The 13,434-nt window shown below is 34.5% G+C and overlaps 1 protein-coding gene across 1 annotated transcript; it reads right to left on the minus strand.

Moving 5' to 3' along the window:
* Positions 1 to 583: 583 nt before the first annotated feature.
* Positions 584 to 11,790, minus strand: LOC102603007 (cullin-1-like). The gene is given in 21 exon segments (XM_015306684.1): positions 584 to 1,118; positions 1,213 to 1,332; positions 1,334 to 1,381; positions 1,476 to 1,694; positions 1,805 to 1,948; positions 2,117 to 2,278; positions 2,352 to 2,472; positions 2,564 to 2,619; positions 2,727 to 2,876; positions 2,979 to 3,065; positions 3,139 to 3,174; positions 6,794 to 6,856; positions 6,938 to 7,018; positions 7,096 to 7,185; positions 7,343 to 7,420; positions 7,544 to 7,747; positions 7,828 to 7,875; positions 8,340 to 8,525; positions 9,243 to 9,342; positions 9,426 to 9,625; positions 11,647 to 11,790. Coding segments are annotated over 20 exon segments (2,229 nt in total). The 5' UTR covers positions 9,560 to 9,625; positions 11,647 to 11,790; the 3' UTR covers positions 584 to 1,016.
* Positions 11,791 to 13,434: the final 1,644 nt, after the last annotated feature.

The following is a 13,434-nucleotide window of genomic DNA, read 5'->3' on the forward strand; positions in this document are numbered from 1 at the left end:
GGGGGAGGGAGACTAAATCGACGAAACAATAATGAAGAAACATTTTTTGACTATGCCCATAAGAACTAGAATATGAAATTGATATAATAACAAAAGCAAGAAAATAACAAGATTAAGGATCTTTTCCATATTCTCAAAACTAAGAAATGAAATTGTATTTTATTAGTGAAGATGAGATGTCTTCTTCTCTCATGTAAATGCTTACTTAAAGGGTAAATAAGTTACGGATACTAGGGCATAAAGGCTATTATGCCACCTAAAAGGCCTCTATCACCAATATCATCAACTTTCACAAGCATGAAATTTGGCTCTAGGCTCAAGGATGATTGGTGTCAAGAGACCATAACAAACTTATCCAGGTTATGTAACCAATGATATTTCTCATAATTTCTAATACTAGCTAGTTTTGCAATTTTAAATAGCATATTTTAGTAACTTTAAGAGTGTTACTATATCGAGCTGGTATTTTCGAATCTACAAAGCTATATAATCTAGATTCTGGCCTGAATGCCATCCCCAAGCTACCAGTTTTCCACGTCCACAAAGTTTGAAAGAAAGCATAAGGACCAGCCATGAAGGTCCGAATCCAATAAACTTGCACAAGATTGAAAGAAAGCGCCACATAAGGACCACCAAGGTCCAAATCACAATCTATAAAGAACCAAGAAAGTAGTGTTGCAGAGAATGTACTATAAGTTGCTGTTGATTAGAATATTACATTTACTCAAACTCGAACAGGTAGCCGACAAAACACATAATAGAGCAAGCTAAAGGGCCATATAGGATTGGAAGAAGTTAAGGCAATCTCATCTCAAGTATCTGAGAGGCAATTCTACTTTTTCCTGAGATCTTAACCATTTGTACAAAATGTTTCAAGCTCCTGGTGCAAGGCAATCAAAGGTCCAGGGAGGTAGGAGTTAAAGAAATCTGTCCTCATCTTGTGGGGCATGTTTCTCCTCCTATGTCGATTGCAAAAGTTCATATAAACATCACTCATTCACTATGATCTGCACAAATCATGCCAAGTACTTGAACAGGTTTGGATTATCTTTGTCCCTCTCTAGGTAATCTCTAGTTATCAAATCTTCTATTCTCTTCTTGATAGCTTTGACATCAGGCTATGGAGTATTCAAAACAAAGTAATTAGCTGAGTTGAGCTTGAATAAATAACATTAAAATTGAGAAGTAGAAGTTCATCACAAAGGATACCACCTTAAACATGCGTCCCAACTGCTCAACGCACTCCATGACTAGTTGCTGGTAGCCCAATACTTTACGGCTCTTCATAATACGCACAATTGAAGCATCTATAGCATACCGTCTATCCTTGTTCAACGTCTTCAATTACCTTTTTCTTCTCATCAACAGGAGGGAGAGGTATCTGCATACCCATTACAGCAATATCCTCAAGGGGTCAGTAATGTAGTGCAACAATTCATAGTACAAAGGCTAACCGTACTCATCATTAATTGTACCTTGATCCTCCTCATTTTGTCAGTGAACTTTGAGTTGAACTCAAAGACATCAGTCGGAGAAACTGTTTTGGTGCTTGGCTCCTTGTTGAGAATCTTGTACTTCGCACATGAAAGGGAATGAAGAAGCCGAACAACATCATCATCTGATAGGTTTAATTGCGTCATGATTTCCTGATAACTCAATCTATCTGATGCATTAAAGAGCAGCAGAGCAGAAGCCTACGAAAAGGAAGAAGTCTCAATCTCGTTTTCTCATTAATAACGTAATAGAAATATTTCAAATTAACTAAGCCTATCCGATTTCAAAAAGTAAGCCAACAGCAATCAACCTGATAAGTAGTGACAACTAGCTCAATAGTTTTTGGCTCAAATTTTCCATTTATGTTGCAAGTTCCCAAAGAGTATATCCACGTAAGTTTCCTGTGCTTTGTTTTTGTTTGATAGAACTCCTTGAATACTTCAACGCACCTAACCTGACAATGCACGGCATAAAATGAATCAATGACAGGACGTTTGAGAAGAAAAATGATTCAACATGCATCATTCTTTGCCTAAAGAGAAGAACTTCAGCTAGAGGAATAAGGGTCAAACAAAGATAAAATCAACTGCATAATGCCAATTAACATATTGATATGATATACCATTTCAGCTGGGAGGTTGAGATCAAAAGACTTGTAGCTAGGCCAGAAGCCAGTAGTCAAGACAGTCACTGTCAAGTCAATTCCTGGATTTGCTATTGGATTATTGCTCAAATACTCCTCAAAGCTGGCTTGATTTTCCCTTGCCAATGTCAAATCTGTGACCTATAGAAAGAGAAGAAGAATGTCACCAGAGAACATAGCCTCAAATTCAGCATAATTGATCTGGATAGCTTACCATTCCCTCCATCTTTGATGTGAACTGCCCCCCGCACTGCTGCTTCAACTTTGTTAGGATACTTCTCTCATGTTCATCATTGGCACTCTTATCAAATAACAACCGCCGGGCTAGCTTTTTCCTGAAAAAAAAAGAAGGAAGTCGTAAACTTGTAACGGAGAAGAAGATACTATTCAAGTAGTGGTTGAGATACACGGTAGAGGTAACTCTACCTATAGAATTCTGCAAACAAGTCCTTATCACTAATATAAGCTAGCAGCTTTACCACCTGCAAGTGAGATCTATTATCAGCTTTCTCCTGCTCCAGTAGTACGAAGAAAAAGTAAATGCTCTAGAGGAAAAGAAGGGAAGGGGATCTATAGAGCAAGAGCTCACCTTTTCCAACGTCTCTTCAATGGCTTCATCACTCAATTTCTCACTCCCGCCTTTTTTGAGAATGTTGTCACAGAAGGTGGCAAGAAGTTCAGCGCTTGAGCTACCAGCAACACCCTTGTTGCAGAAAAGTTCGAAAGCCTCTTTAAGTGCCTAGAAAATGACAAAGGGGATAAATATTAGCAATTTACTTCTACCCTGATGCACAGAGTAGAACAATTAAATTAGACAACTATCCTTCGCTCCAACACATACCTTGTGAAAAAGTGTGTGGTTTTGGAAACAGTTATTCACATACGCCAAATATTTATCGTGAAGCTCAATCACTTTCCGAACAAAAACCTGAAAATTCAGAAGTAAGTTCATCGCCGAAAACATATTCAAGGGTCAGATAACAGATTTACTAAGGGATTACCTGTTCCTGCAAACCAACCACATCTCTCTTCTCTGCCTGTTGAAGAACACTAGTTGATCAGAAAGAATGCAAGACATTGAGCAATTATATTAAATGCATTCACAGAGAAATACGAGTCTCATCTTTTAGAGAATCATCCCTAAAAAGATGAGATGAATTAATTTTGATATTGTTCTAACCAGCAGAAGTGGAGAATTTAAGATGCATAAAAGAAGGAAATGCGACAAAAAGCACTTCTTGGTTCCCTAAGCAACTGCTCATGCTCTTTCTTTAAGATAAGTACAGAATTCGGTGAGGGGTTCTGCTTTAAAGAAACTTTTACCATCTCTTTGAAGTAATATTCCCAACCACCAAATTATCAATGACCATGTACTGAAGAACAAATTAAGTAAATGAAACAAAACAATCACTGAGATGAAGTCAAACTTTGTGACTTCATGCTTTTGATACAAAAAAGAAGATACGATAACAAGAAATCTCTGAACAAAACTCATTAAAAGCACAAACTGGAAATCAAAATAAGCAGAATAGCAATATGCTACAAACAAGGGTTGTGATAGAGTGGTAAGCACTCATTATTCATATTTTTGAATCAACTCATGTAATGTGATTTTGATAAGTTGCGACTTGTGATTAGAAACTTCAATATGCACCAGCTATTGTTCCATCGATCTAAGTTCAATTTATGCTTCGATTTTTAACTTCTATCTGCAAATTTGATTGAACTTTAAGTCTTGTTGTGTACTTCATGTCTGAGTGGCTATGTGTCTTCCATATTATCTTTTTGTTTCTTTGAAATTAAAATCATGTGCAACTTTTGTTCTCTATTCATTCTTAATATTGTAGCTTGGCATACAGTTATTGAAAACCTCATTACAGTTGACAGAGGTTCTTAATTATGTTTTCTACACAAGAAAAAAAGAGGTATACTCCAGCTCTAATATTGATATGGCCAGATGATAGGATTACAGGGGAAGAGGGAGAATTAATGTTTTTACTTTTAAGCTAGTGAAGGATAACAATCTACATGTTTTGCATTCTTTATTTTTGGTAATTAAAGAACTGTTACCAAGTGAGAAGTTAAGCGGCTTTCACACAGCTACTAAGGTTGAAGCATGGTTGACGTTGAATCTAAAGGGTTTATGTTCTTACTTCTTGTCCCCTTATTTCAAACTCAAAGAAAGCCTTGATCGATATGAGAAAGATGTTCTCGTATAAAAATTGAAATAAGAATCTTGGAGTTAGACAAATGGTCCCAACCCTAGATAAGCACCAGAGCTACGTAAACTGTTTTGCAAGCAAACAAATCTTCAAAAATTGCATCACTTCCTTGTTAGTTATCATTGTTTGTTGCCCTTACAACAACATCAAGTATCATAGTTATTTCACCTTGGATGTATCTGCTTTGAAGTAATTTTTGTTTAAGCCTAGAGTCTATCAGAAACTATCTCTCTATCTTTACAAGGTAAGGATAAGATCTACGTACATCGTATCCATTCCAAACTTCACTAGACATGAGTGTGCTCATTAGAAGTGCACCAGATGTGCTAATAAAATGTTTCAAGGCACCAAATTTTTGCATTGATTATAAGCGCATATGCTCAATTTACATTAGAATTCTCAAAATTGATGCACCAGGTATTCTCAATAAAATATGCACCAGATTCTACTATTACAAGGGACCAAATTTTTATTATAAAATCTGCACTTCAATTATTAGAGCTAAAGCACCATATTTTTGAAAAAAGAAGTTGTCTATACAATTACATACACTAAAGATTACAGATCAACCTATGGCAACTGACTTGCACCATGATTCAAAAGATCAAATCGCATTTAGATATCAAATCTAGAGTAGAGTCATACAAGATAATATACCAACACACATTCTCTCTACTTTTGGCATTAACCAATTTGCTCTTCATTTTTTTCACCTTTTTGTTTTCTTTTTCAAGCTCATTTCTAATCTAGAGATATCGCCTCTGTCTCAATCTTCCTTTTCAACTAATGCTATCGCATAATGCTACTGTCCATTTTCAAATACTTTCAATATACTTTCAGCTTCACTTAGTTTCTTTACTAATTTCGAAATCAAAAGCATTGATCGTGAATCAATTTTGTCACCTTCAAATAGGGCTTTGATTAGATCTTCTGTATGTATCTTCAAATACAATCAATTTTTTACACAACAACAATGAAAGACTTCCAAAATTGCTTTCTATTAGAAATCACTTATCATCTTTGAATTGGAGTAGCAATTAGGGATTCAGAGATGAACTAAAAAGAGAAAACTTCATCTTTCTTGACATTTTGCAGTAAAAAATAGTAGCTCTGTGTTAGATGAGAAGAGGGAAGTTCCCTTTAATGGCTGAGGAGCAAAAAAAAATAAAATCCACAAGCTCTTCTGAAACAGATTGGAAAAATGTAGAGAAAGAAGGGGAAAGGGAAAACTTTTGAGTGTTTTAATTTTTGCACATGAGTTGCACGTGGGGTCAGTGTTAAAGTTAACAGATTTTTTTTTATGTATCTGTTACTTTTAGGTCAAAGGATCAAATTGATCCTCTTTTATAATATATTAAGGACCATATGGATCATGTGGAATATATTAAGGATCAACTTAAAACAACCCTTATACATCAAGGACCATTTTGATCATTTACTCAGAGAGGTTTTGGAGGGAAAGAAATGGATTTTGTGATTATTTTTTTTAATTTCTAAATAGGGATATAAAATATTTATAGAAAGTGGTTAGTTTGTCTTTTCTAAAATTTTGGTGGTAGGGACTATTTTGTAGTTTTTAAGACTTGGGTGCTAGAGTAGATAGCTTTTAAACTTAAAGTATTGATGTTGTGGATGTGAGGAAGTCAATTAATTTTAAGTATTTAATTATATTTTTAAGTAGATCAATTTACTATTTATTTATAATTTAGTAACTTTATTATTCTAGAATGGGGTTTATGTTTCATGGTTTCATAAGGATTAGGTTAACCTATAGTTATTAGTTTGGTACAGGATTTAGGTCTCCTACTTACATAAGAATTAAACTTCCTATTGATGTAATAAGACTCCTATTTAAAGGGGCTTTTGATGAATAAAACAGTAAGTCATACATCTGCAAAGAGCAAGAGATCAGAGTTCTCTCTTCCATTGAACTCTAAGGTTTCAGTCTCCCTTTGAAGAGCTGAAGAGATCCGGGTTCTCTCTTTTTAATGAACTCTAAGGTTCAGCCTCCCTTTAACGAGCTGAATTTATACAATCGACTCTTTTTCTCGAATTTTACTCTTAGCAACTCCTATGTTCGAAGCAAGATGTTGTCTAATTAGACCACGAATTACAAATGTCTGGAAAAGTTCTATTGCTATTTCACGAGGCAATCCACATCGATGTAATGAAAGTGAAGGACCCACGACAATGACAGATCGCCCTATGAATCGATCCTTCTCTAAAGATTCATAACAATTGATGACAAAATGGTGTGTTAATATATGAAATTAAGTTGATCAGACACTTGAGCACAAGTAACTTTGCATATTAAAATAGCAAAAACTTCTAGTTTGACTGGTTCCAAGTCAACTCAAAGTGTATAAGCGCCAAATAAGGAAGAACCAAATTTCTCAAAACCAAAGAATTTGAGAAAGGGATAGATTATACAAACCTTTTTGTTGCTAGCAGCATCTTCAGCCTGTTTTACCAAAGCTGTACCTTCAGCAGTAACATGCTGCATTCAGATTAAAAAGAAGGATACATGAAGTAACTTATAGGCATACAATTGAGAATATGAGGTCATGAGATCACAAACCTGCTTAAAAATATTGGCCACAGGGTCTAAGCCTCGAGGGATCTTAGAAAAGAGCCTATACATCCTTGATAAATCTTCAACCTAATAAAATAATCATGATTGTGTCAATTACCACAAAAAAAATTCAGAAACATGGTCATTAAGATGCTGCTAACTACCTTATCATCTCTTAGTAACGCATGGCATCCAGAGTAGTCCTTCTCAAGAAGTTGAGTGGCATACACAGACAACAACTCATGTTGCACTTTCTGCAGAAAGGTGAGAGTAGTAAAGTTGCAGCTAATTTAAAGTTGATAGGCTAGATCCAGAAAAAAGAAGATGTGAACAATAAAAATTGATAGCAACATCCTCCATTTTGAAGGCTAAAGTTCCAGTAAAGAATAAAGATTAAGAGCTGGAATGAACCTCAAGCAACTTTGTCTCGCTGCTTGAATGGAGATAATGAGAAACCCTATCCTTCTCCCGTTTCAAGCACTCCTCAGCCTAAAGGAACATTGACATGATTATGTAGGTTAACATATGGACTTTAACCAGAAAAAGGACAGACAGAAGAAGCAACAGGGTAAGAATGGCAGAATTAAGGGGTTGCATAAGCAGTATACTAACTTTCAGCATATAATCTGGACATGAATCTTCGAGGATCCAGTTAGAAGCTTTGCGAGAATAATAAGCCGCTGTATCCTTGAGCATTGCAGCTTCAAAATCGTTCTCATAATAATCCATTGACCCCATTCCAATTTCAACAAATATATCTAGCACATTCTTTAGTAGGGCTCTGTCAATTTGCTCTCCCTCACGCTCTTGATCAATCTGGTTAGAGGAATGTCGTTGCTCAATTAAAAGGAAAAAAGAAATGGTAGTGAGAACTCAAAGCAAGACAAAAGGGATACCAGAGATATAACAGCATCCCTGACTTTTCCATTCAACTCTTGGTAGACCTGAAAGAGAAAACAGTTGCCCGTAAGATATTACCTTTGTCCCAATTTATGTGATACTCTTTCTTTTTTAGTCGGTCCCCAAAAAAGGGACATCTTTCCATATTAGTAACAATTTAACTTCGAACTTCTTGTTTTACTTAAGTTTCTATAGCTTACTTTATACCACAAGTTTCAAAATTCTTTCTTTTTCTCTTAAACTCCGGTCAATCACCTTCACATAATTGGGATGGAGGGACCAAATGATAACATCTTTTCGTAAAAGGATGTGGCAGCAGTTGACTAGTATACTGTCAAACTGAAAACCAAATTCTAGAAGAGCAAAACCCAGAAAATAAAATTAAAAAAATCAATATAGAAGCAATGAGCTGAACTCAGTGCTTTAACCAAGGGATCAGGTGGAGATGTTTTAATAGATGACCATAGAAACAAAGTTTTGATGAAAAGAGAAGGAGAACCATAATTACCTGATCACGGAAGCAAGTTAATCCAACTTCATTAAGCCCCGGCAGAGATCTCCGGGCAATGAAATAGCGGTCAAGATAATGGAAGAATCTCGACAACCATCTGACCATGACCTTATGATTTGACCACCTTTTTACCAGCTCTCGCAACATGAACTCGTCATGTTTTTCTCTCAAAGAAGGCAATACCTATTTTGAAATTGAATTGCAGTGTCAAATTTAGAGAAGGTAGAATTATTTGGAGAAACAAAAATTGGGTAAACAAACTTTAAGCTAAATTTGAGTTCTCATCATTTTAAACTCCTAAGAAAAATTGCATGCCTAAAATAACATACAAAAAATCCATGTAATTTAGCTGTGTTTTGAAACTTCTATCCACTTTCCCCGTATCCTTCTCTTAATATTCTATGGGATGAAGAAGCAGCAAGAGCAGCCTTTCTAAATTTGAATCTTATAATAGTGGGAATAAAACTAAAAGATATAGTCTCTTGGGAAAGCAATGCCTGAATTACATTCAGATCCCCAAAAAATGTTGATACTTGCACATGGATCCTTATTAAATAAAATCATTGAGGGCACAAAATAGAATCACAGAGCGCACCAAGGAAACTACCCATACTAAGACCTCTTTGTTACATGGCTAAAATTGAAAAATAAAAGAGCAACAAAGGGCTTACCAGACTAATGATTTCCCTTTTCTTTATTAAAGAAATCATTTTTCTAAGTTCCAAACATTCCAGAATGATACAAAGGGAGCAGACAATCAAGAATGGTACATGGATATAACAAACATCAAAGAAAAATTAAGAATAATACTTCTTCAATTCTTATTTTCTTGTTTTATTGTAGTACCTTGTTTAATTTCAACTAAAGTGAAATGTGAATGTAAACTGCAGTTACCCTTACCGTTGTTGTGATATATTCTTCAAAAGCTTCACGATATTTGTCATACAGCTGTTGAGAATAATCATGTGGGGGCTTTTGAGTACACATGTTGTAAATTGTCCTGTTAGTAGACTTAAGGAAACGAAAGGTGAATCAAATCCAAGTTATCTACATGCCTAACAGTGAGGGAGTCTAAAAGGATACGTATACAGCATCATATAGTCCTCTGAGCTGAACTGAGGCTCAGGCAGCCCTTCTAGAATGTTCTTCAGCTTTGTAATGCCCCTTTGCATGAAGTCCCATCCATGTTCCAGATCGATTGTGCTTCGTTGGTTCATTGTGATTTCAATATCTTCACAATTTAACAGAATGCAACCCTACACAAATTCCAAACACCTGTGGTCCTGTTCCCAAACTAAATAACATCACCAACTAAACTCAACAAAAGCTAGTAAGAAAATTAAGCAATTTTTAAGCCAGCCAGAAAATCAAATCACATTAATGCTTGACTTTACTGTTAAGAATAAACAAACAAATGACAAAAAGAATGCTCTTATTAAATACCAAAATCTGATGTTGGACAGGCTACAAACTTGGGTTTATCCTTGAAATATGGACCAGAATACTTGGGTTTCAAGGCTTCAAAGTTAGGGGCTGTTAAGGAGCGATGCATACTAAGAATCGCACAAGTACCTTGAGCCATTTCTGGGTCTCACTATAGAAAGGGTAGTAGAATATGACTAAAAATCAAGAATAGGAAACAGGATTACATATTGGAGGCTTAAATTCAAGTAATACAAAGAGGAGAGAAGATAAAGGAGCACAAGAATAAAATCCGATAATAAAGGAACGAATCAAAGTTCACTAACTGGAAATATTCCAAATTACCACAGTTATAGGTGCCCAATTGGAAAAGTTAGTGGGTTTTTTTATTGGTTCAGTGTGATCTTGGTCTTCTAAAGATTCTTTACCACTCTGAATTAGATATTTAGTTGGGTGTATAGACTTTCAGTATAATGAATTATCAAGAACAAATGAACCATTTATGTAACTAAACAAGTCCAAACTCCAAAATTTTAGAAGTGCTAAGATAAGCGTAAAGTAAAAGTAAATGTCACAAAAAAATAAGCCTTCGAGAGAGCTCCACAAGAGCAGTGTTATCAAAGGCGAAATGCACAAAAAAGCTCTAAGGTCCGTGAGGGCTTTAAGCGCAAATAAAGTGTGGGCTTTAATGAAAAAAGGCGCAAAGGGAGAAAAGAATACAAATATATATGCTTAGCCCAAGACTAATAAGTATAAACATGAATGACAAAAATATGACCAAAGAAATTGAATTTCTTTTTATGATAAAGTGAAATATCAATTATTTAGAGTCACTTCTTCATACGAGGCTCATTGGCAAGGAAACGTTTGCCTTAGAACCTTGATGACGACACTGAAGCGCACATAAAGCGAGGCGAAGCGCTCAACACGTTTTGAGCCTCGCTTCAGGGCTTAAGCGCGCCTTTGATAACACTGCACAAGAGTACAATAATGTGCAGTAGAGACTACCTACATTGAGCCAAAATAAAAACCCCGAGTAATTACCTCATCCGCTATTGATATTTACTTGCCAACAAATCATCCAAGCTCATGATTCATAACAAAACAACTCACAGGTATAACGCAATATTCATGTGAGCTTACTTTTTATTCATGCTTATTGCTCGGTGATAAGGAGAATACTCTAAGTTCTATTTAGATAAACTAGAGTTACCAAATTTGCACACTTGGCCCTAAAAGACATGAGCTTAAAATCTTTTCAGGGTTCTATCAATAAATTAATAAGTAAATTAAACTGAGAATACCAAAAGAAAGTACACATCGAAGACACTGAAAAGCTAAGTTGCTCGGATCCTTCAAAAATACACAATTTTTGGAGGATCAGACACGCACCCGTACATTTTTGTCGATATTTTTGAAGAGTCCGAGCAACATAGCTGAAAAGTCTAAATTTTCAGGCAGTTAACGAAATAAAACAAAGTTCTGGAATCAGTTGTTCGAATTGAATTTCTAGTTTACATGAATGCCGTCAGTTGTACAACAAAGAATGAACCAAAAATTAAACTCAAACCGCAGTAATGAACACTAAACCTCCACTACACCTAACTTCAAAAGGACAAAACACTCATGCTCAGAATCAACTACAGAGAAATAAAAAACAACATAAAACTAGTCCATCAATCACAGCTCTGAAGATCGCAAAATCAACCACAATAAAACAGCACAATTTCTATAACCACTGGAAACAAAATCAACAACAGGATCAATCCGAAGCAAACGAAGAAGCAATTAGACCAAAACCACCACATCAACTATGCATCATAGGTATACGTGTGAACTGTATACATCGAATCGGAGCTCATAATTTAACCGGAAAACGTACCTATGATGTCACCGGAGAGCGAGGGAATATCCGAAATGGTGATCGAGAATCTAGACCCGATGAGGGCACAAGACGGAGCTGGGAACCATTGATGAGAAGAAGAATACTCGGTGAGATGTGAATCACTATTTTCCCTTTTATGTGTTTTTTCTTGTTTCCTTGAAAACCCTCCATACGTCTAACCATTTTCATTTTTACCGTGTTAATTTCTTGTATTTTATTGTGGGTTATTTGTATCTATTATTTTTGGGTTTTAAGCATTTTTGAGTAGTCTTTTCTTTTCTTTTTTTTCTTTTTTTTGAGAATGTTGTTTATGTTTTTCAATTTTTCATATTTGATTGGTAAAAATATTTGAAAGAATTTTCTAGGAAAATGAGTTCTCTAATGAATGTAGAAAAACGAGTTACATAAATGACATTTCAATTTTATTATCTCCTCTTACCAATCCAAGCATCCCACTACTTGACCATCCCACTCCTGAACCACTATTCTTATCACATCTCGCCTCAATACTGTTTTGCTAGATAATATATAAATGCTTTTGGAATAATAATTTCTTTCTTACTTACCAAACACTAGAAATAAGTAAAAAAACTTACTTGTTTTTTCAAGAAAATATATTCTAGAAAATCATTTTTCATGGAAAATATTTTCCTTCGTACCAAGTACACCCTTTAGTGAATAAAGCACAGTGAGTGCATATTTATTCATTTATATATAGCCAAACCTTTTTATAAAGGTCATTCGTTATAACGTTTTTCACTATAACGACATGATTTTCTCTAGAATCAATTTTCCATATTATATTTTATTACTTTTTACTTTTATATAACAACATTCTACCTATAACAAAAATGTCATTCATTATAGTAGAACCTTTTGTTAATAAAATTACTCATATATTATAGTTATACTCAAATATTATCTAATAATATTTTTATAAGAAATATACTAGGTATAAAATAAAATATTTCAAAAAATAATCATCATGTAATCATCATCAAATTAGGCACATAGTAAATTTTAAGTAAAAACATCTAACAGTAAAAAAATAAATATGTATTAAATGGTGTACATCAAAATAGGCTTTAGATAAATGGTAATCATAAATGTGCTCTTTAATTTGACTTTAGCTAACATTTATGCCCTTTAACTTTAAGTGCGCATAATTAGACATTAAATGTGTATAAAATTGAACAACTAGATGCATGTGTTCTACGTGATATTGTACGTGGCAATTCACGACCTACGTGACGTCCTTCGTGTATTGTGTCACATAAGACACATGTCTCTACTTGTTTAATTTTATACAAATTTAAGCGCTTACTTGTGTATACCCAAAGTTGAAAGGCATAGACATCAGTTGAGGCCAATTTAAATGACATGTTTATGTATTATGTCATCAAAATGTAATCATAACTTTAAAAAAACCCGTTAATGTTTGTCTTTTTTACACTTAATATACTTTTTCTATAGTTGAAACTTACCCTGATAAAAAGATTATATAATTGTACAGGTCATTGAAGTGGAAGAACAAAAGATAATAGATGTAGAAGACAAATACGAAAGTTTTGATGAACAACCTCGAATTACTACTACTTTGGGTGATATAAAGGATTAATTAGTAAACTCTTAGACAGTCTTTAAGGAAAATGTACTTTTTTCCTAAATGTTTGAACAAGCTTGCCAATTCAATTCAAGTGGTATATTTATTGTCACTAAAAGATTGAAATTTACGAAACAACCTACAATTATAGAATTCTTATATCAAATTAGAAACTTTTAAAT

Source organism: Solanum tuberosum, unplaced genomic scaffold, assembly GCF_000226075.1.
Source record: "Solanum tuberosum cultivar DM 1-3 516 R44 unplaced genomic scaffold, SolTub_3.0 scf00035, whole genome shotgun sequence".
NCBI classification, from domain to species: Eukaryota; Viridiplantae; Streptophyta; class Magnoliopsida; order Solanales; family Solanaceae; genus Solanum; species Solanum tuberosum.